Source organism: Aquarana catesbeiana, linkage group LG05 (genome assembly GCF_042186555.1).
Source record: "Aquarana catesbeiana isolate 2022-GZ linkage group LG05, ASM4218655v1, whole genome shotgun sequence".
Lineage (NCBI taxonomy): Eukaryota > Metazoa > Chordata > Amphibia > Anura > Ranidae > Aquarana > Aquarana catesbeiana.
The window spans coordinates 301827905-301852929 of NC_133328.1; the positions used below are offsets into that span (position 1 = coordinate 301827905).

Below are 25025 nucleotides of genomic sequence, written 5' to 3' on the forward strand. Positions count from 1 at the left end.
AGAAAAATGAATTCCAGCTTAAGATGCTTAAACATCGGGATGAATATAGGCAAATGACAAAAAAACGACCCTACTTTCTTTCTTCTGAAATCCCCACAATCATTCTGGGTGACTTCAACATCCCTATTAATACTAACACTCCTGCCACTTCCAAACTTCTCAGCCTAACCTCCTCATTTGACCTGAAGCAGTGGATACTTGCTCCTACTCACTCTGAAGGCAATACCCTTGACCTTGTTTCCTTTACCAATGCACTCCATGCAACCTCTCCAATTATCCATTCCCTCTCTCTGATCACTACCTTATTAGTTTCACTCTCTCCCTCTCCTCCACCTCCTCTCCCTCCAACCACCTAAAAGTTACCCACAGAAACCTACGTCGTCTCAACCCTTCTCAACCCTTTTCTTCAACTCTGCTACCGACAACCTCTATGACAAAATCTCACCCCTATCCTCCACCGACCTAGCCCCTTCTTTCTACAACGCTTCACTTCTAGCCTCACTGGACTCACTGGCCCCCCCTCACTACACACAGAATCAGGCCCCGACCCCTTCAACCTTGGAAAACAGATGATACTAGAAGTCTTAAAAAACATAGTCATGGAGGGGGCGCATGCGCGTCGCGATGCGGGAAGGACGCGAGTAACCACAGCTCCGTCGGACCCAGACCCAGTGCAGGCTAAATCACCAGGGCTATAGTGCCCATATACTGGCAAAAACTGCACCCACCCCTAAAGATCACCTCCGTACATGCCAACGAGGAGATCTGGGCATTTTAGCTGCTCACAGCACAACCTTACAAACTTTCTTCTTGACGCTGCGGCCAGACAGAGCTGGAAGATGTCCCAAGATGGCGCCGGCTCTCACGCTGCCTCCGGGAAACTTCCATCCAACCCATCCATCCTCTCCTCCAACAATGGGAACTGTGAGTACACCTCTCCCCTCTATAAAGCAGATCTGGATGCCAGTCTTACAACTATTTTTGACAAACTGGTTGACAAGATTGAGAGCGAAGTCCACAAATCCACTACTGCCCTGTCTCATGAGATTGCTAGCATAGGAAGTTGCCCAGACATCTTAGAAACCAAACATGATGAACTCTCACTTGCACATAACGATCTAAGAAAAGATTATGAATCATTAGCTGACAGCTTTGCCTTCATGCAAGCCGAAGTTGAAGATTTAGATAATAGAAATAGACGCCATAATATCAGATTACGTGGCGTTACAGAATCGGTCACAGATCTTATGCCCACGGTTTCCAAGATTTTCCATAACCTCTTGCCAGATAAACCATTATCAGCATTTACATGCGACAGAATACACAGAGCATTACGCCCTAAGCCCACACCAGGTAAACCTCCCAGAGACATTATCATGTGTATGAAGGCTTTCTTGGTAAAAGAGGACATCATGCATGCTTCAAGGAACTCCCCCAATATAGCCCTGGATGGTAAAAAGCTGCAGATTTACCCTGACATTTCTCCTGCCACCTTAGACAGAAGATGCAGGATGAAGGAGGTTACCAATATTCTACAAGCAGCAAGAATAAAATATAGATGGGGTTTCCCATTTAAACTCACAATTCCATACAATGGCTCTACATACACAGTGTACAATGTTATCGAGGGAAAGGAATTGCTTGTAAAGCTGGGCCTGCTGGAACCAGAACCTCCCAACCGTTTCCTTTCAACCCCAAGACCCTCCCCAATTTGGTCTACCCCGTCCTCCAGACGCAATACAAATGACCAAAGAAGATGGCGTCAACCTTTTCAAGATCAAGCTTCTTGAACATATGCTGCAATCGCTTGGAGGATTGTATTATTTAGTTTTGTTTTATTTTTTCCAACCAGATTCCACTGGTATTTTTCACATTCAACCTTGACTAATTGATACTCCATATCAGACTGTTTTCCCAAGCAGATATACAAGATGTCTTACAACACCTCTGCTGTACCCCGCCATTTGAACACGGACAAAAAACGATATCTATAATCCCCTTCCATATTTTGAAAAGGACAAAATCAAAGCTGTTATTACACCTCATCTTAACGAACTACCACCCTTATATCTTTTCTTACTGACAGAAACTTGCTTTTTTCACCGGACCTATGTCCAAACACAAAAGAAAGAAAGGAAAAAAGAAGTCCCCCCCCCCTTTTTTTTTTTTTTTTTATATATATCTCTCTGGTACCTAGTAAGACATCTGTTATTATTTGATATGCTGCATGTCTAAGATAACTCTGCTGACCCTCTTTAGTTGTGTAGCAATGATGTCACTATTATATGTTCTACTTTCTCCCCAATATCCCTAACCTATAAGTTGTATTGGATAACTTTGGGAAAATCTATCCGCCCCCCTGGTTGTTATTACTCTATGTTTTATTCTAGTTTAACCTAATAGCCTGTTACGTCCGATGTCGCTGGATTGTCCCCCCTCCTGCTTATGCGGTTAACTGCGACACCCTTATTCGTGGGGATGCTGCACCTGGCCATGTTTGCAGGTTTAGGACAAATTTGTCCTTTGGATTCTAGTTCACATTGCAGTGACAAGATATCTCTTGTCCCTTTGATCCTGTTTTATTTTATTACTTTTCATGCTAATTTTGCCCTAATGGCTAATGACAAATTTATTTTGAAAATCGGAAGTTGTTATAATTCACAGTGACACCGGAAAAAACAATGTTATATTTCTCTTTGTTACGACAATACATTCTCAGGGTATGATATGCACTCCATGTTGTTCTCTCAATCTTCACCGCCTAATCCTCCCCAATCTTTAATAATAATAGACACTGAATCTCCTTTGCACACACAAGAGCTCTTTTCATTTATATTACTTTATGTTTATAATATAGACTTTTTTCATAAACAGTATCACTCACCAGTGACTAATGGTTCTTAAAGTCTATTCGCATAACGTGCAAGGTTTCAATTCACCCCATAAATGAAAAAAGGCCTTCCAACGCTATAAGAGACTGGGGGCAGATTTCATACTCATGCAGGAAACACACTTTTCCTCTTCCAATCACCCAAACTATTTTGACAAGACTTATAACCAATTTACTATACCACTTTTCATAACAAAACTCGCGGGGTAGCCATCTTCATCCGCAATACCATTGTTTTAGACATACAAAATATATACAAAGACGTAGATAGCCGATGTCATTATTAAAGGACCGATAAATAGCAAAGCGATAACTATAGCATCGATATATGCCCCTAAGGAATCTCAGTCTACCTTTTTCATGAATTTTTTTTGAGATCCTTGATCATTATAGCTCTCCCCACATAATTTTAGGTGGTGACTTTAACCTAGCCTCACACCCGGCCCTTGATAGAAGTAAGGTAACCTCATCCTCCAAAGCTTTCTCTAAATCCTTAAACCGATCCATTCACAAATTCCAACTCATTGACTCCTGGAGGGCCCACAATGTTGGAATTAGAGCCTATACACATTATTCACACCCTTAATGAAGTCTATGCCAGACTTGTTTATGTATTCTGCACCCCCATACTTTTAGCCAACTCTTCCAAAGCCCTTATCAACCCCTGTCCTTGGTCAGATCATGATATTACCTCATTGGTAACATCACATATAGAACTCTCACCTTCCCCTTACAATTGGCGGCTAAATGACTCAATTTTAACTGATCCATCCATAACTCAATCTATTTCAACACACATTGAAAACTACTTTAAAGAAAACGCTAATGATGAAACACTCCCACAACACTTTGGGTGGCTCATAAAGCAGTTTTACGTGGTCACCTAATTAGCATAGCCGCAAACAGAAATAGAGAAAGACTCACTAACATCAAACGTCTCACTAGAGATCTAAATCACCTATATAACAAACTACAACATACTCCTTCTCAAGAACTTACAAAACAGATTCAAGACAAACGCAAGGCTTTGGACCTTATCCTATCAGCAAATACAGAAAAATCTCTTAGATTCTCCAAAGCAAAATTTTTATTACATAGTAATTCCCCTTCAGCCATGTTCGCCAAAAAACTTAACCATGAACACAAACCTCCACAGGTATATAAACTTAGAGATCAGACTGGAAACATGATCATCCAACCTCAAGAAGTTTTAAATATATTTTCCTCCTTTTACAAAGACCTACTTTCGAGTCCACAACCTCCTCTCGATCACACCTCTAAATCATGGCTGGATGACATTCAGTTACCCTCCCTTAGCTCACAGCAAATAGAATCTCTTAATGCTCCCTGTACTGAAACAGAAATAATCATAATAATCAAATCTCTCAAAACATCTACAGCCCCTGGCCCAGATGGCTTCTCATCCTCATATTACAAAAAAATTGCCTCTCTTAACTCCCTACCCGACCAATCTTTTTAATCTTATTCTCAACGGCAATCACTTTCCTGATGAGATGCTCCTAGCCAACCTCTCCCTTATCCCTAAACCACTCAAAGATCACTCTCTCCCCCAAAATTATCGCCCTATATCGGTCCTTAACAATGACCTTAAATTTTTTGGGAGACTGCTATCTGACAGATTAGCAACTGCCATCACAAATTTAATTCATATTGACCAAACTGGTTTCATCCCCGGTCGGCAAATCGTCGATAATATTAGACTTATCACTAATATTATACAGGACGCAAATCTACACTCTCGTCAACTATGCCTCCTTAGTTTAGATATCCATAAGGCGTTTGACAGCGTTAGCTGGTCATATCTCAACTTCCTACTGCCTAAATATGGGATTTCAGATAAATTCCTGTAGGGATTTAACACACTATATCACGCCCCTCAAACCAGAATCAAAATTCCTGGACATAACTCTGATTTCTTTCCCCTCAGTAGAGGGACTAAACAGGGCTGTCCCCTATCACCACTTTTATTTGCCCATGCAATTGAACCTTTAGCCCACAAGATCAGAAATAGCATTGATATAAAGGGATATACTAAGGGAAATGGTGACTTCAAAATCAGCTTATACGCTGACGATGCCCTTATATTCCTTACAGATCCTCTTACCTCTATCCCATCTCTCCTTAAAGAACTCAAATTCTTTCACACCATTTCAGGCCTTAAAATTAACACTAATAAATGTTCAGCTCTACCAATTAACTATACCCAAAATATTCAAACCTTATCAAATAATTTTCCATTTATATGGTGTCCCCAATCATTTAAATATCTTGGCGTCACAATCACCTCAACACACAACCTTTTATATAAATCCAATTATATCCCACTATTTTCTCAGATCACTTCCCTTTTAAAATCCTGGCCGTCTTTCCATATATCTTTCCTGGGTAGAATATGTGCCATTAAAATGACGATTCTCCCTAAACTCTTATATTATTTCCGTGCCCTTGCTATTAATATCTCAAAATCTAAATTGACTTCCCTTCAAAGAGATATCAACAAATTTTTATGGGTGGAAAAAAAACCCAGATACAGCTATGCCCTCATGCATAGATCTCAATCCGCCGGCGGCCTAGGTCTCCCTAACCTTTGGCTCTATTACCTAGCCGCCAGACTAACGCAACTTACCCAATGGTTCACCCCCACCCAGGAGACTCCATGGAAACAATTCAAAACCATTTCCATATCCCCACTACATTTACAGGGAATATTATGGTCCAACGCCACCTCCTATAGTAAACTTACCAAACACAACATTATCATTGCTCAAATTTATCAAGTATGGAATAGGCACAAATATACATTCAAACTCTCCTCTCCTTAGCCTCTTTCTTAGGAGACCCTAGATTTGTCCATGCTTATAACAACAGACACTCGTTCTCTCCTTGGATCAATAAAAATCTAACCACACTTAGATCCTTACAATTAAAATGGGGAATTTATTCCATTTTCCCCATTACAAGCTACCTATGGACTCCCTTCCTCTGAACTCCACCACTACCATTTAAGAAGATTGATACAATTCGCGAGGAGATCTCCACTGTTCAGATACCCTCCACGATTTACACTTCATGCCCACAGGTACAATCATTACTTCCCTCTTTCAACTCCACAACTATAGACGAGGTTGCTAAACTACTTGCTAACGTCAATCTTACCACCTGCCCTCTGGATCCTGTTCCCTCGTAAATGCTACGTTCACCCTCTGGCCCGATTCTACACTCTCTAACCCACATCTTCAATCTCTCCCTCTTTTCTGGCATCTACCACAACTCCATAAAACATGCACTTGTCAGCCCCATACTTAAAAAGCCCTCACTGGACCCATCCAATCTTAACAACCTACGCCCCATCTCCTTGCTCCCCTTTTATCCAAACTCCTCAAACATCTGGTCTACAACCGACTGAGCTTCCACCTTGCTGATAATAGCCTTCTTCATCCCCTTTAGTCTGAATTTCGTCCAGGACACTCCACAGAAACTGCTCTCCTAAAACTGACAAACGATCTACTGACGGCCAAAACCAATGGACACTATTCTGTACTCCTACTCCTAGACCTCTCTGCTGCCTTTGATACGGTTGACCACCCCCTCCTCCTCAAAAAATTCCACGCCTTTGGTCTCCATGACTGTACTCTTCGTTTGTTCTCTTCCTACTTATCCAACTGCACCTTTAGCGTTTCTTACAACTCTACTTCCTCCTCTCCTCTTCCTTTCTCTGTTGGGGTCCCCCAAGGTTCTGTTCTTGGACCTCTTCTATTTTCAATCTACACCTCCCTGGGTCAGCTGATAGCCTCCCATGGCTTCCAATACCACCTCTACGCTGACGACACCCAAATCTATTTCTCTACCCCTCAGCACACTCCCTCCGTCTCCTCACGTATCACTAATTTACTAACAGACATATCAGTCTGGATGTCACACCACTTCCTCAAACTCAATCTATCCAAAACCGAACTAATAATTCTTCCTCCCCTGATCTCTCTGTCAAAATCGATGGCACAACTATAAGCCCATACCCGCATTCCAAGGTTCTAGGTGTAGTCCTGGACTCTGAACTCTCCTTTAAGCCCCATGTCCAATCACTGTCCAAATCTTGCCGCCTCAACCTCCGCAACATCTCCAAAATACGCCCCTTTCTAACCAATGACACAACAAAGCTCTTAATTCACTCCCTGGTCATCTCTCACCTCGGCTACTGCAACTCCCTTCTCATTGGCTTACCTCTACATAGTCTGTCACCTCTTCAATCCATCATGAATGCTGCTGTCAGACTCATCCACCTTACCAATTGCTCGGTGTCTGCTACTCCTCTCTGTCAATCCCTCCACTGGCTTCCGCTCACTCAACAAATTAAATTCAAAATACTTACAACTACTTACAAAGCCATCCACAATTTAGCCCCCAGCTACATCACTAGCCTAGTCTCTAAATACCAACCTACTCATTCTCTTCGTTCCTCTCAAGACCTCCTGTTCTCTAGCTCCCTCGTCACCTCCTCCCATGCTCGCCTCCAGGACTTTTCTAGAGCCTCTCCAATCCTATGGAATGCCTTACCCCAATCTGTCCGATTATCTCCTACTCTATTAGCCTTTAGACGATCCCTGAAAACCCTCCTCTTCAGAGAAGCCTACCCTACCCACACCTAACAACTGTATTTTCATTTTTTCCATCAGCTCATCCCCCACAGTTATTACCTTTTGTTCCACTTGACCCTCCCTTCTAGATTGTAAGCTCTAACGAGCAGGGCCCTCTGATCCCTCCTGTATTTATTTGTATTGTAATTGTACTGTCTGCCCCATGTTGTAAAACTCTGCGCAAACTGTTGGCGCTATATAAATCCTGTATAATAATAAGCAAATCATTATTGAGGTTACACAATCAGGTGATATTGTATTGTAATTTATTAAATAAATGCACATATTAGTACAAACACATGAACACACAAAATTTTACAAAAATATAAATTATAATTGACTATGTTATATAATTAGCACCATGCCATCATTGCAACTGACAAGAAACGTGTGTATGTAAAATGAAATGTCTATAAATTAACTATAATAAAACAGTATAATCCCACTACAATGGGACAGAATGTATTTTTGCTACTTTAACAAAAAATAAGAAATACAATTATTTATACTTCTTTTTCACACCATTCTTGATGGCATGAACAAGTTCATCAGTTTCTTAATCTTATAGAACAGATTTGGCATTGCATATGGCAGTGCTGTTGTAGATGTTAGTAATTTAGAGGCGATCAATTAATGGCACTTTCTCTTGTTAACAACTGTCAATAATGAACCTTAAAAAAATTACATGTACAAGCAAGAATGTGAGGAAGTAATTACTGAAGCAAATGTTCCAGAGAGATGTCCATCAATAAAAGGGATGTCTGCCCTATTTGGTAGCTGTTAGATCTGAAGAACAAAACCAGTATCTCCTCGTTTTCAAATTAACTAACAACTATGAAGTGTGAGGACCTACCTAAAGAGTCCATTAAATTTATTTCTAGGTAGGTGGGCCCTCACACCACATAGTTGTTGGGAAATGTGAATAAGATTGTACAATTACATCACATGTAATATGTGCCACTATTAGTGTTCACTGCTATCGTTGTCTGGAAGGGGTGCCTGGACCACAAGACCAGAATTACAAAATCTTTGGCAAGTAAAACAGTTCATGAACATATATTTTACCATTCAATATGAGGTTTAGATGGGCTCTTAATGTTTTTTTGTAGCACGATTAAACTATACTCTATTCTATATTTCTATTGTATATTGTATTTACTTATACTTTAACTGTAGTTTCAAGCACACTTCTAAATACATTGAGGAAATACTGTACATATAAGAGAGCTGTTTAAACCTACCAAATGATTTGTTTTTTCATTCATCCAGTTCTGAGATTTGCAGCAAGGTGACACCAGTTTTTACACCGGTGTCACCTCTCCACTTCCTGACTGCTGACTGAATAGTACAGGAGAAGCAGCAGACGGATGACATCACCATTCTGCTCCCTCCTTCTATGAATGTTTTCCTTGTCAGCACATTTGCATGCAGCTCTCTTGACTTGGCTATTGGTGCTGACTTGGCTATTGGTGCTGACCTTCCCTTTTCAAGTCTGAATGCAGGGCATTGCAAGAGGCTAACAAGTCAAACATCAGTGGTTTCCCATATACTAGAAGCCAGTGGGCACACTTTAAAATTTGATCAATTGTTTTTTTTGGGGGGTAGTTTTCAGTGATGATTATGCTCTGGTAAAAACATTAGAGGTATTCATATTTCTTTCATAGGGAGGACCTTTTGAAGAGAATTCAAGAATGTGTGTACCTGAATGAGCAGTATCAGGCTTCTTTTCATAAGGTGAAGGAGAAACTTAAAGAAACCCCAAATGAAAGGCAGTTTGAGTTCAGGTAAGTGTACGCATCTTTATTTGTCTCTCCCTGTTCATGTGAAGCCCCTATTCCACTGCAAAGTGTTCTGCTCACTTCTGTGTTAAGAATACATACGATATTAGAAACGCCTAACTTCATTTCCTTTACTGGTCTGAAATTGTATTCAAAAATTGGCTCCTGCCAAGTTATCCAGCTGCAGAGTGGTAATACAAGTACTGGTGTGGGGGAGGCATTCAGTAAAACATGGTAACTAGCAACTGAGGATTAGTGATGACAAAACTGGCAAAGTTAGGTTTGCAGGAGGCAAACGCAGCAAAAAGTCTTTTAAACCAAACATAGTAAAGTGAAGCACATAAACTTGTGAAGCAGTACATTATACTCCTTTAAAAGAGTCATTATTTGTCTACAAATAACAGACAGGGATCTCTCATTTAGCTGCTAAATGACAGATCCCTGGCCAGCTTTTGTTTGTGAACAAATCAGCCCCCTCTCGCAGAGTACCTTCCTAAGGTTAAAGGCATATGGTCTGGTATGATTTAGGAAGAGGGTTGCATGCACCTCCTTTTTTCTTAGCCACCCAGGCTGTATACATGGATAAAGGTATTTTATGAATGTATAGGGGGGACTCATGACAATTAAAAACAAAATAGTGCTGGCACTTTAAGAAAAACATACAAACGAACATAAACAAAAAACATGCGTAGTAGCATGTCCCAAATGTTGAGAAGACAAGGGCCTCATCTCAAAAGTATGTCCCCCAAAAGGGATGTTGGGGTCTATGGGGGTGACTTATTGAAATCTGTAAGACCCCTTTAGAATAAGGGGGCCCAATATATCAAGCCCCCCCCACCCATGAATAAGTGTGGGGTACATAGTACTCATTCACAAAAAAAGAAAAAGTAAATAAAAACACCCACACATAAAAAAAACAATGTCCCCCTATGTAAATGCAACACCAATCGTGTCATCACAATGACCTACTGACACAATGCCCCACCTCTGCTACTCTCTATGTCAATAAAGTGGGCAGGAATGCTGAACGAGGCCATTGACCAAATACAGCGATATGCTCATATTTGGTCAATAACCACCCAGGATCCTCCAACCCTTCTGTTTAGAAACACTAGCCAGCCAGGGAACTGTCATTTTGCAAACTAACAGACTACTGGTTAATGTTTGTTTACAAATATAAGCCAGGGATTTCGGTGGGTGAACTGGCTAAATATGGCCAGTTTGTTCGCCTGTTCGCTAAACTGGAAACAGACTGGGTTCAGGTCAAACTCATGTTCACAAGATAATTAGGCATCAGAAACATAAATGTATTGGAGTGGTTTAGGATCAGTTTAAGCTAAGTTATATAATCGCTAAAATGTATTATCATCAACAGCAAAATGTTTATCTTAGTACCTCACTCCCCCCCTCCCAAGTCTGCTCCATGCATACAACTGGAATTGGTAGAATTGTCATTTTCTTCGGTGTAAACATGAATTCATAAATCACATGAATTTTCTACCTGGTTTATGCTTCTGGTGCCTTTAGAGCAATAAATTGTGAACTATTTTTTCTAGCATTACTGCCACTTACATTTATTAATTTGCAAATGCAGCATAATGATTACTGTAGCCTCTGTGTCCTTATTTTGCCCATATTCTTTAAAGGATGGAATTTTAACACCTATTAAATTAAATTTAAATGATTTATACATTCACAAAAGAGAAAGGTATTAAATAAATGGGATTTCAATAATCCAATTTCAAGACTGAAAATACTATTAAATTCCTAATTGCATAAAATTACATTTTAATGTGCCTATAAATTTTCTCCTTTTCTTTCCTTACTATTGTATCCTCAGTGAAAATTATATATTTGGGAAACTGGACACTTTTTGTAAGCGGCTTCAGAAGATATCAGACATGAGCAATGTTTTGGAAAGTCTGGCGGATCTTCAGAATATTAGAATTGAAGGAATTGAAAAGATCAATATTCGTTACCAAACAATTGTTAGCAACACCAAATCAAAGACGTATGATGTACTGGATCACCGAAAACAAGAAGTATGTGAAACTATTTCTTATAGTGGAAATAATGGTTTATTTAGAAAAATAATATAGCAAGAAATAGCCAGTAGTAGCGTACTAACATGCGATTCTCATCTATTCATAAACTGAACCATGCACACAGTCAACACAAGTTTAATTTAGGTACCAAGTCGGGAAGCACTATCAATATGTAGGCGGGGGTCTAGTATACATAGCACCAACATTCCTGTTTTAGGCCCTGCCAGCAGGATTCAGATGTAGACTTTGCTGGAGTGGACCCCCATTCTCAGAGGGAATAATGTGGGACTAGTCACTAACTGTGACCTACTCACTCTCATGGCTGCATTTCCCAGTACACATTCCACATTTTCACTGATGAATATTCTGCTGCTCAGACATAGGTGATTGACGACAATAACAAACCCAGAGATGGGTCCAGTTCAACTTTTCATTTTTTACTCACTTGCAACAGCAGGCACATAAAAGTCATTAATTCAGGCTAATGGTTTTTAGCTTATGCCCACTGCAGTGTAATCCTCAATCCTGTGTCCTCTTTTCTAAGACCACTATCTGAGGAAATAGTCTTTAGCCCTAGTTCTTCACCTGGTATAGCGTTGGGGTCCTGTCTTTATGGTGGTGCACATGAGTACAATCCCATTAAAGTCTACATGCACTAAATAATGCTGCTAGCTAGATTTCCAATCTAGCTAGCAGCAACAGGTTAATGGCAGTAGTGTCCTCTCACCAGTCCTAGCGATACAGCAACAGGGGTCCTGCTGTTTAGATGCCAGCTCACTTTCTAATCTGCCTGAAGTGACTCCGGTCCTCAACACATGACCGCATGCTTGTAGCAGTTTGATGTGCACACCTTGCTCCCCTCATAGTAAAAGAGGATATCCCTCTGCATTCATCCTGTGATGATAACAGCTCTCGCTCTCTTTATACCCAACTCGAATTGGGACTTGTAGTTCTATAATCCATTGACTCCAATAGCATGATCCTTCCCCTGCACTACATCTCCAGTGATTCAGTGCTGCCCACCATTAAGTCTCTTGAGCGCTCTCTGCTTGTTAGCTACCCCTGTTGGATCGGGGCGAGCTGAAGTCCATTGGGAGCACAGAGAACACTGCAGCACAGTGTACTAAATTGCTCTGTCTCTAGCCAAAGACCTGGCTACACAAGTATAACCAATAAACTTCCTGCACCCGCCTAACATAATCCTACAAATTTGCTTTGTACAATTTTTTACCCCTTCTCCATTTGTTTGTGGATAGATAGGAAGTGTGAGAGGATAATAAGGCACCAAGCTTGCTTACCCATAGGTCAAAATCTTTGCTTCTGTAGCAGTATGTCTGGCTCCAGATGGTGGGAATGTCACTTAACTACTATAAAACCCCTACATATATACACTGTGTCTGTAAGATGACATTTTTATGTTTGCTTTTATTTTCAGTTCGATAAAGACTATGTTGAATTCAAGAATCAAATAGAAGGTCTTTACCAATCACTTCAAGCATTTGTGGATTCTTGGTTTGAAAAACCTTTGACTGTAAGTATACTATTTATTAGTGTATACATAATAACAAGGCATACTCTTTAAACAAATACAGCACATTTATCAAAACTCTCTAATTTTTTTTTTTTCAGTTGCTAATTTATGCCTTCTTTTATTTCTAATGCAATTTAAAGAATACGTTTATATTCTGGATACATTTTTTGCGATAAATTAGTAACAGAACATATCTACATGTGTTTAAAAAGTGCCCCCTTATCATGTTTAGGTTCTGTAACAGATCTGAGGTTGAATTTCATCACTAAAAGGTGCTCTCAGTTGTGATACAACTATTTAGCCTCATAATCATGTAAAACTAAAACTGTCACTTTGGACATGAAACGAACCCAAAGAATAATGCTAATGTTTTTGTACAGTGCAGCGTTTTACTGTGTAGGCGAGCGTGAGTGTACATTCCGGCAATGCATCAATGTTTCAATGCATTACACTTCTGGTTCTCCTTTTTTTCCACTCTGTTTAAAATGTCACATAGTGAAACAATGACAAGTCAATAGCACTCCTTTGCAAACGTATACACTCTTTTAGTAGTGCAATATCATCAGTCAAGTAAGCCAATGTTTTGCAGCCACACAGGGTTCCTTACTCAAAACATCCCTTTGACCATTGTCTTGTCTTGAGAGAAGGACGCTGTGCACCCATCTGTATTCAAAGTGGAGTGCAGTCCTCATCCTCTGATTTGTGTCACATAGTGACACTTCATTCACGTCACTGCACAGCACCGTGATGTATTGCAGTGATGTGCAGTGACACATGGTGCCACCCAGTGTGGTGTGGAAAAATGCATGCATGTTGCATTTTTCCCACACTGCAATGCACCACACATCACACTAGCTTTGGGGTGTGAATGGGGCACATAAAAAACAATTGTTTCCTATGTGCAACAAGCCCTTACCGTTCCAAAATAAATACATTTGGCTAGGTTTGCATTACTAATTTGCCCTTGTAGACACGTGACAAGCATGAAAATTATTACTCCATGACCCTTTGTTTCGACCCCTATCACACTGAGGTGGTTTTCAGGTGTTTTAGCGCTAGAAATAGCGCCTGTAGAGTGACTGAAAACCGCCTCCCATTCATTTCAGTTTGACTTTTCATGGTGCACTTGCGGGACTTTAGGAAAAGTCCTGCAAGCAGCATCTTTGGGGCGGTTTGGGAGCGCTCTATTTAATGCTCCCAAAACACCTTGTCCTTTGAAATGAATGAAAAGTGTTTCAGAAGCGCCGCAACATGGGCGTTTTTAGCCCCTTCTTTGGGGTTAAGGGCGCCCCGCTAGTGGCCAAAAAAGCGAGCAGCACTTTAGTGCTAATGTGGCTGCAGCCCCAGTGTGAAAGGGGTCTTAAGATTTTCATCCCAAATATTTTCACCTCCTATATGTGTTGGGTGGCTGACTTGTACAACTTGTCAGAGCCTACAGATGGAAACAAAATAACCAGTTGATTCCAGTACCTTATTTAAGTATAAATGATCACAGGGCTTTTTAACATTTCTTCTTCTTTTATTTTTGAATGATATCTAGAAATACTTTAAAACTTACAAGCTTTTCAAATTAAATGGTAATTTGTTCTGTTTCTAATTAGACTGAGCAGATGGTAAATCTGCTGCTTAAGTTTGAGCGAATTGGAAAGAACCATCTTGACTTTGGGGAAAAATATATGGTAGTACTGCAGAGATACAGTCGAGACTTAGAAATGGTGCGAAAACTTTACCAGAAACATAAAGACAGCCCTCCAACACCTCGAAATGTACCCCCGGTGAGTACATACAATGCATAAGTACAATACTAATATTTAAGAATTTTCCATGGCTTAATACAAGTTTATAATTTAGCATCATATTCTTTTAATTGTTTCAAGATATGGATTTGGAAGATGACATTTTTTTTTATTTGTAATCTTGTCTGTAGATAACAGGGAAAATCATGTGGGCTCGGCAACTGTACAGAAAAATTGACCAACCAATGAGGTTCCTTAAAACAAAAATTGAGCTTTTGCAGGTTTGTCTACTCTTTATTGGTACATCAGCACATGGACAGTAGATGTCACAGCAGAATTGTACATTATTTACAGTATAGTATAATGCAGCGCTTTGTCTTGTATTTGGAAACAAAACAATGTTAAAAGACCTAAGTTGCCCTAGACTTTGTGTTTTTGTGGTAAAGTCTGGTTTTGTATCATTCTAAACCAAAAAAAGTTGGTATTTTTCCCCTGAAATTCATTTAATTAAATAAAATGGTTTTGTTATTTTGCTGTGGTTTATGTGATCTAACCTTGAAGAAAAAAAAAAACTGGCTATATAAACCGACCCAAATATTAGTCATGTATTGCTGCAATTTGCTGACCAAAATTGAGGCCACAATACAGATATTAAACAATCAAGAAGTGGTTGCCTATAGGCTCAACTTCCTTAGCTGCAATGACTATTATTTGTTGATATCATTATTATGATGGATCTTATTGCTAAATAGCATGAGCACAGGCTTAGTACCTGTGAATAATGAGGAAGGACAGGGAGCAGGATTTGAATCATCAAGCAAGGCTTGAAAAGGCTGACACCCTAGTATTAAACCACTATTGCTCAGGAAGTGGGCAATGATTCCTTGTTAGCTGTATTTATTTATTTTATTTACAACTTCTGCTTTTTCAGTTTGCTTATCAAGTACCAATATCGTGTGCACATAGTAAAATACAACTTTAACCATATACCATAAATGATCTATTTTACTTCTATAGGGACAAGAAATGAAAAAGATCATCAGAAGCTACAACAACATTGCTTCCGTCCTTGTTGAGTTTGAGCTATTGTATTACAGAGGATGGTGTAAATGTGCAGAACTTGCCAAAACTGGTCTGCATGCATCCTTGTTGGTCAGGCACCCAGAAACAAAGGTATTTAATATACCGTTTTTATAATATATATTCAAAGTAACAGAATCCTTTAAGCAGTTTTTTTCTCTTTATAAGTTAGGGCATCTTAGAAGTATGAAAATGTTTTAAACCCGGGCTACTAGTAAATTTAACTGTGCTAGGTGGTAACTAACCCAGCTGATTTGTAGTCTTTGTGATCATTTGGGTTTTCTCCTGGTTTAGCTGTGGTTCCCTCCTTCTGTTAATAGGTGGCACCATTGCCTTTGCCATTTGTATGATGAGCTACAGGGAAGCTAGTTATGAATATGCATATCTCTCTCAGGCAATCAGTAGGAGTTTTATTGCCACTGAGCATGCTTGCAGAGAGTATATATTTGGAGGAAGTCAGGTGATCTGGAACCTCCCACGCAGACCTTAGTCTGGAGTGGATGTGCAAGGAACAGCTGAGTTGGATGAGGCCTGGAGTCTAAAGCCTAGATTCTAAGGCCTGGCCATGGGCTTGAGGCTCGGTCGGAGAGAGCCTGTTTATTGCCTGGAGGGAGCCTTGTTGTTGTCTGGAGGCATGAGGTTTCTATTGGGAGGTAGCAGTTGCTACATAGGTACAGAACATTGGGTGCAGGCCTAAGGCTCTTGTTCTGTATTTCTGTCTACCTGGCTGTTTTTTGTTTTTGGAGTCTGCTAATCTGTCTGCCTATTGTCCCAAGGGTGTCCTGTGCCCTAACCCTGTCTTCCTGCATTTTTGTTGTTGTGAGCAATAAATTCACCTTGTTCATTTCGAAAGTGACTGGCACCCATCTTTTCTGCAACCATACACACCCACCATTTCTAAGAACCAGCTCCCTGAGGTGAAATGTCAGCCCCCACTGATACTGGGGGTCAGGGGCACTATCCAAGCTGTTGTTCATTCAGATCTGTCCCCATATAATTGCAAAAGCAGCTTAACCACTTCAATACAGGGCACTTTCACCCCCTTCCTGCCCAAGCCATTTTTCAGTTTTCAGCGCTGTCGCACTTTGAATGACAATTGCGCTGTCATGTTACACTGCACCCTAATGAAATTTTTATCATTTTTTTTCCCCACAAATAGAGCTTTCTTTTGGTGGTATTTGATCACCTCTGTGGTTTTTATTTATTGCGCTATAAACAAAAGAAGAGGGACTTTTTGCTATAATAAATATCCAATTTTTTTTTTTTTTTTTTAAACAAATTTTTTCCTCAGTTTAGGCCGATATGTATTCTTCTACATATTTTTGGTAAAAAAAAAATTGCGATAAGCGTATATTAATTGGTTTGCGCAAAAGTTATAGCGTCTACAAAATAGGGGATAGATTTATAGCATTTTTATTTATTTATTTTTTACTAGTAATGGCAGCGATCTGCGATTTTTATTGTGACTGCGATATTGCAGCGAACATATCGGACACTTTTGTCACATTTTTGGGACCATTCACATTTATACAGCGATCCGTGCTATAAAAATGCATTGATTACTGTGTAAATGTGACTGGCAGGGAAGGGGTTAACACTAGGGGCCGATCGAGGGGTCAATGTATGACCTAGGGAGGTGATTCAACTGTGGGGGGAGGGGACTGACTGGGGGAGGTGACCGATCTGTGTCCTCTCTGACAGGACGTAGATCTGTGTTTACATGCACAGATCCACGGTCCTGCTCTGTTACTCGGCAATCGCGGGTGCCCGGCGGACATCGCGGGCGCCGGGCACGCGCACCGGGTCCCGAGCGACGCAGCGGGCACGCGCCGCCCCCTAGTGGCTCGGGAGGGCGATCACGTCATATGACGTCCGCCCAGAACAAGAGATGCCTCGTCCCGCCATCATATGACGGTGGGTGGTGGCTTAGTGGTTAAAGTAAGTCAAAAAGAGGTTGAATGCACCTGTCAATGAATCCTAAAAAATCACAGAAGCATCTGAAACTGATGTCAAAAACAATGTGCACAGACCCTATATCTAATTTTATGTTCCCAATGCCATTAACAGTTTACAGTGGAACCTTGGATTACGAGCATAACCTGTTCCAGGAGAATGCTTGTAATTCAAAGCACTCGCATTTTAAAGAGAGTTTCCCCATAGAAGTCAATGGAAACTAAGATAATTCGTTCTACATTGACTTCTATTGCATGCAATACCGCATGTGGCCAGAGGTTGGGGGGGGCGCCTGAGAGACTTGGAAATACTTGGAGACCGCTCGGATGCACTCGGAAAGGCTCAGAAACACTCGGGAATGGAGTATTTCCGAGTGTTTCCAAGTATTTCCGAATGGCTCCGAATGGCTCAGGCTCATGGCTCATTTGGCACTGGCCAAATGCGGCACTGCACACCGCAGAGGCTTAAGTCCTGCTCGTTTTGCGAGACAACACTCGTAAACCAAGTCAGGATTTAAGAAAAAAAAATAGCTCGTATTGCGAAATGCTCGTTAACCGTGTTACTCCCAGTCCGAGGTTCCACTGTATAACTTTCAGCAAGCTAATAGCAGGAACATTTGTGTGCTTTCCATGGTACTTTTTTTTATTTGCACAAACCTCCAAGCTTTCGAGATGTGTCCCCTCCTTCAAGGACCAAGCAGTACTCTTGAACCTTGAAGAAGAGGTACATTCCGAAAGCTTGTCCTGAAATTTTAGATGTGCAAATAAAAAAAAGTATCACAAACAGTAATTAATTGTTCTTGTTGCAAGTGCACTAATACCGCTACAATCAGCTCAAGCATATAATATAATATAAAACCCCTGCTTTTGTTTCCCCCTTGATGCGGAATAGCAAGGTTTATGTACTACTGTATGTTCCATCTCTAGCAAAAAAAAAAAGTTGCTTGTGAAGCTAGGTCCCTGGCCCCCAGAGGCCTAATGGGGAACTCCAGAGTTAGGGACGGCTGACATCCTTCTTTGCAGAGTGGGTTACAAGGCATGGTGGGTGTAATGCAAGGTGGATTGATGGGCGCCAGATACTTCTTGGATGCAAAAAGAGATTTATTGTCTCTTAAACAGAACTGTCTCATTTATTATGGGAAAAGTTTTGAGCTGTGGAACATAGAAACCTTACAACTGCATATGCCATGTAAACATGTTTTCCTTTTTTTATTAATCAGTTTGTGTTTTTTTTTTTTTTCTTTATAATATACTATCTTTATATGTGTGTGTGTGTGTGTGTGTGTGTGTGTGTATATATATATATATATATATATATATATATATATATATATATATATATATATATATATATATATATATATATATATATAAAAATATATATATATTATAAACCGCCCCAAAAGATGCTGCTTGCAGGACTTTTTCTAACGTCCCACAAGCGCACCGCTCCAGTGTGAAAGCACTGTAGAGTGCCTCAGTGTGAAAGTGGCCTTAGGGGTGTACTCACTTTTGTTGCCAGTGGTTTAGACATTAATGGCTGTGTGTTGAGTTATTTTGAGAGGACAGCAAATTTACACTGTTATACAATCTGTACACTCACTACTTTACATTGTAGCAAACTCATTTCTTCAGTGTTGTCACATGAAACACTATAATAAAATATTTACAGAAATGTGAGGGGTATACTCGCTTTTGTGACATTGTTTGTGTGTGTGTATATATATGTATATATATATATATATATGTGTGTGTATTACATACACATGTTCAATATGTCTGTCTAAAGTGATTGTTTTTATATGTAGGAGTTATTCGTTAATTTGGATCCATCAATCCTAGAAGTGCTTTATGAAACAAAGTACTTACATAAAATGGGTTTTGATGTGCCAGATGTCATACACAGCATTGCCACTAGAGAGCAGCAAATTAAAGTCCAACAAATTAAGTAAGTACTTGTCATTTTTTTTTTTTCTAACTTTAAAACACTTTATCTTACTTATAACATGTTATACTAAAATACAAGCTTATGTGGACCACAGAATTTACAATTTATGTTTATTAATTGTTACTATTAGGTTAATAGTAGTCATGACGATATGAAATGTTACATAATAGATACTGTATGTAACAGATGTTCCCCTAGAGATTTCCTAAAATGCAAGAGAAGAAGCAAAATAAATATAAAGTCAGCTCTTTAAACATTCCACAGTTTGTCATTTCAAATTTTATGCATTTTACAGTTAAAAACTGCAGTGTCAAAAGCAAATAGAACCACATCTAGTAGTCAGCAAAATGAAACTGTCTGTTGGTGAAATCTAAGTAGATGACAATACACAGTCTACTGGAGGAGACATTTTCTGAACGAATGTAATTAACACACGCCAGGGATTTTCATGAATATTTATGGTATATTGCAGTTTCTAGAGGAGAAACATATATTTTTGACTTTAGACTCGAATTAAATTAAAAGCAGGGTAATGTGTCTGTGTGAATGCTAAACAGAGCTACTTATATGCACAAACTTCCTTTGACAGATCACAGAGATGTCTAAACGTTTCTAGCACACTGCACTATGAAGACTCTACTTTAAGTTAAATGTAAATCTTAACAATGAACCAGTTTCTTATTTTCTCCCATTGTTAAATATACCATAGAAGTGTTTTCTTACATATGTTTGATAAGTTAACCAATTCTGATACTTATCACATATGTAAAAATCAGCATTTTTTTTTGCTATATAAGGAAAGGGGTGCTTTACATTTTTCTTTATTTAATTGTGGGGTCCCCCAGGGTTCCAATGCTATTTAATTTATTCATAAACGACCTGGAGGATGGGGTAAACAGTTCAATCTCTGTATTTGCAGACGATACTAAGCTAAGCAGGGCAATAACTTCTCCGCAGGATGTGGAAACCTTGCAAAAAGATCTGAACAAATTAATGGGGTGGGCAACTACATGGCAAATGAGGTTTAATGTAGAAAAATGTAAAATAATGCATTTGGGTGGCAAAAATATGAATGCAATCTACTCACTAGGGGGTGAACCTCTGGAGGAATCTAGGATGGAAAAGGACCTGGGGGTCCTAGTAGATGATAGGCTCAGCAATGGCATGCAATGCCAAGCTGCTGCTAACTAAGCAAACAGAATATTGGCATGAATTAAAAAGGGGATTGATTCCAGAGATAAAGCGATAATTCTCCCACTCTACAAGACTCTGGTCTGGCCGCACCTAGAGTATGCTGTCCAGTTCTGGGCACCAGTCCTCAGGAAGGATGTACTGGAAATGGAGCGAGTACAAAGAAGGGCAACAAAGCTAATAAAGGGTCTGGAGGGCATTAGTTATGAGGAAAGGTTGCGAGCACTGAACTTATTCTCTCTGGAGAAGAGACACTTGAGAGGGGATATGATTTCAATTTATAAATACCATACTGGTGACCCCACAATAGGGATAAAGCTTTTTTCCGTGAAAGGGAGTTTAATAAGACACGTGGCCACTCATTAAAATTAAAAGAAAAGAGGTTTAACCTTAAACTGTGTAGAGGTTTCTTTACTGTAAGAGCGGTTAGGATGTAGAATTTCCTTCCACGGGCGGTGGTTTCAGCGGGGGGCATCCATAGTTTCAAAAAACAATTAGATAAGCACCTGAACGACCGCAACATACAGGGATATACAATGTAATGTTTTCATAGACCATAGAAATGATCAGGGACGTTCCGGTCCTAGATCATCTCTATGGTCAGCCAGCGGAAGGTGGTGGGGGGGCTTACACCTCGTGTAAAAGCGATCCAGCAGCTAATTAGCCACTAGGATTGATCTTACATTAAAGCCCATCGCCAGTTGAAAAAAATGAAACCAGATGATATACGGGTACGTTGCTGAGGCTGAAGTGGTTAAAAAACCTGTTGATCCTGCCAGAAATCTTAAATTATGACCTGCCTTTCCCCTATTGCCTCTGTTGACTCTTATCAGGTAGCATTCTTTCCAGTCCTCCATGTGGACTACAGAACACCTCCCTTGGAGAGGAAGGGTAGATGGAGTTAGATTGTAGTCCTGCTTTAGGGTGACAATACTGCTTTTCTATAGATATAGTACAGTGAGTGAGAATTGTTGTCCCGGGGTGGCCATTAATGCCTAATGTTCACAGACACTGTGTAAAGAGCCTATTTGAGAGGCTCTGTACATTGTGATTGCTGTGATTTGTCACAGAGATACTGATCGCAGATGTAAACAGCATAGTGTTTACATATGTGATCCCTCCTCTTGTACAGATGAATTAGAGGAAAGAGAAACCAAAGATTGATTAAAGTGATTGTAAACCTCAGACATGAAATATAAACAAAGCACTGTTTAATATGTGTATTACCTGAGGCCAGTCACTTCGCTGGGTATATGTGAAAGTTTACATCCACTGTAAGTCATTTATTAGTTCCAAACCATAATACAGATCAAAGATAGTCTTTTAACCTTTTCACCACCCTTTTCTCCTACAAATCCCCAGTTTGTTCCTCTATATGATCTGTATATTTGCCCCCACCTTCCCTATCCTGCACATCTACGCATTAACTCCATCATCTCCATCTGCCCACTGTATGTAATTGGTAGATTACATTACAGTACATTAACCTCTTCACCTCCTTCTCCCTCTGTGAATGACCTGTATGCACTGTATATAGTGCACCATTACCAAGCTCCATGTTTTATCACCATTAAAACAACATGTTTGCTCATTTCCAATAAATTGAACTAATCACTGTTAGATCACTTTTTTAAGCTTTTGATCTTTTTTCCTCTATATACTAAGAGATAAAAACCCCACTGGCTAATAAATGCCCCCCCCCCTATGATATTCCATTTAATTGGATACATGGCCAAGTAATCATATCACTTAAAAATGACCTGATAAGGCAGGGGTATCACAGGTTGATACTCAAGTGGTTAAAGTATGTTCCGTTACTTGAACACAAACTAATACAATATGTTGTTGCTATAGACTTCAGTTTTGGTGAAAGAATGGCAACTTCTTGCTTGGCTGTCAGTTTTTTTTAGCTAAATACACTAAGGCAGGCCATACATGGGTCAAATTTCGAAAGAATTTTCTTTTGAAAATCTTATCTAAGAATTTTCGTTCGTATTTTGCACCATTAGTGGGCTGCAGCAACAGCTGATTTTCGTGCGGTCATCGAGCTTGAGCAGTCAGACGTGTTGGAAATTTTTTGAAAAACGAACGATTTTCTAATCAATGATGGGAGAATCGTGCAAGAAATGTAATCCCCGGAAAGAAAAGAAGATTCCCAGCCACGAAAATTCTTTTCTGTAGCAACAGGAGGTGAAATTAAAGGCTTGGTTGGTCGAATTTCGAAATCAATGGTGGCACCATCGGATCACAAAACCATCGGATCTTTCAAAATTCGACCATGTATGGCCAGCCTTAAGGTACATTTCAGGTAAAATAATAAATTAAACCTTGAGAATTGCCTACATGTTTCAGTAGTTTAGTATTAACAGGCATTGGTGTGCTTGCATATATCCAACTTGCTCGCTTTTGTCTGTAATCAGGTGATCCTGGAAAGTACTTGCTGGAAATGTTGCAATACCCAAATATCTACCTCCTACATAAACAAAATCTGATGTTAAAAAAATGAAGTTTCCTACAGATACCTGTAAGTTTAAAACCTGCCTTGGACTGTGATTGAAGGTTCATAGGGCAAAGAAAAAAGATGTTAGTCTCACCACACTTGTTATAATCCAACCATACAATCTCTGTACAAATTTAACTTTAGATCTTCCAAAACTATGTAATATAAGGACCTACCTAAACTAGCTAATCAATCTGTATACAAACAGGCAGGCCATTTCACTAATACCTATTGATAGATCCAGCAGACCTAGTACCCCTGCCCTGGGCTGGCTAAATTTAGTATATGGATCTGCTGTTTTTAGCTGAGCTCCCATTCATTTTTGCCTGTGGAAGCTTGGCTGGAGAGGTAGGACATTTCGCCTGTAGATCCAGGTGTGAATGTACTTCTTCAGGATGAGATGCCAGAAGTTGCTGCTTAAAGTGGTTCTCAAGGCTCAAGGTTTTTTACCTTAATGCATTCTATGCATTAAGGTAACAAAAACCATTTGGGAGCAGCTCCCCCTTCAGCCCCCCCTTATACTCACTGAGCCTCATCTCAATTCAGCAATGTGCCCAAGATCAACTGCTCTCCCGGGGGTCTCTCTTCTCATTGGCCTACACAGCAGCAGGAGCCATTAGCTCCTGCCAATCACTGCCAGTGAGCCAATGAGGAGAGGTTGGGGGCAGAGCCAAGCTGTTCTCTGTGTGTGAATGGACACCCAGGGCACAGCTCTGGAGCGAGCCTGCTCAAGTGCCCCCATAGCAAGAGGCTTCCTTTTGGGGGCCCTCGGCAGGGAATACCATTGCATAGAGCAGGTAAGTATAACATGTTTGGTTTTTTTTGTTTTTAAACACTTTTTTTATTGATGGAAATGCAGAACATTTGACATATTCAACAAAATGCTCCGCAGAAGCACAATGATATATAAAGTACAAATGAATCATCATGTAACAAAGTATTGAAGACTACAAATACAGCTTTGCTTGGATCATAATAATAAAGATACACATAGAATAAGTCTAGAATATACCACTAGGTACACGGAACCCGCAGATGGATCCTTAGAATCACTTTAAAGGACTCTTGCATACAGTAGGGTTACAGGTTTACTGGCTGTCTCCTATTCTATCAGCATTATTTTGACACTGCTACTACAGGGCCTAATGCTGCTGGGACAAAGATATTCAGGAAGCTGTCCTCCAAGATTTGCGTGCCTTGAGTATCCTGTACACTTAACACTCCTGACTGGATTATGTTCAAAACCTGAAATAAATTTTTTAAAATGTAAATAAAAAAAATAAATCTTAAATACTGAGCCTGAATTTGCCAGTGTGCTTCTGGGATCGGAGACAGGGCGAGCAGCCTCTGAACAGGTAAAGGGAACCCAATATATTTTCAGCGACCCTTTTCATGGGTCATGGCTACACAGAAATTGTACAATCAGATGGTAGCAGTGGTGAGCTTTACACAGCACAGACTTCGGGAAGAAAACTCCTGCTGCTGTTACTGACCCTGTATGATGTTTTGTGTGTTCTTATTCTGCAGATGATAATGCAGAAGTTAAAGAGGAACTACACAGCATCTGAGCACCACAAACCAAAAACGCTGTTTAATTCATTTTTAATGTTCAAAACAAACTCACTCATCCACCCATGTCTCAGTGATTTATTTTGCTGAGAAATCACTTTGAAAAACACCCCTTAGCATTTCAGGCTGTGGCCATCTTGAGTAAGGGCA

The 25025-nt window shown here is 40.0% G+C and overlaps 1 protein-coding gene across 1 annotated transcript in view; it reads left to right on the forward strand.

The window, feature by feature from the left end:
• The window catches only part of LOC141144794 (dynein axonemal heavy chain 5-like), a 454887-nt gene that overhangs the window by 51652 nt on the left and 378210 nt on the right, over window positions 1-25025 (forward strand). The window contains exons 14-20 of the mRNA XM_073630823.1: window positions 9210-9329; window positions 11164-11365; window positions 12804-12899; window positions 14501-14674; window positions 14827-14916; window positions 15653-15808; window positions 19476-19615. Of these exons, the coding sequence (XP_073486924.1) occupies window positions 9210-9329; window positions 11164-11365; window positions 12804-12899; window positions 14501-14674; window positions 14827-14916; window positions 15653-15808; window positions 19476-19615 (978 nt within the window). The remainder of the gene's footprint in view (window positions 1-9209; window positions 9330-11163; window positions 11366-12803; window positions 12900-14500; window positions 14675-14826; window positions 14917-15652; window positions 15809-19475; window positions 19616-25025) is intronic.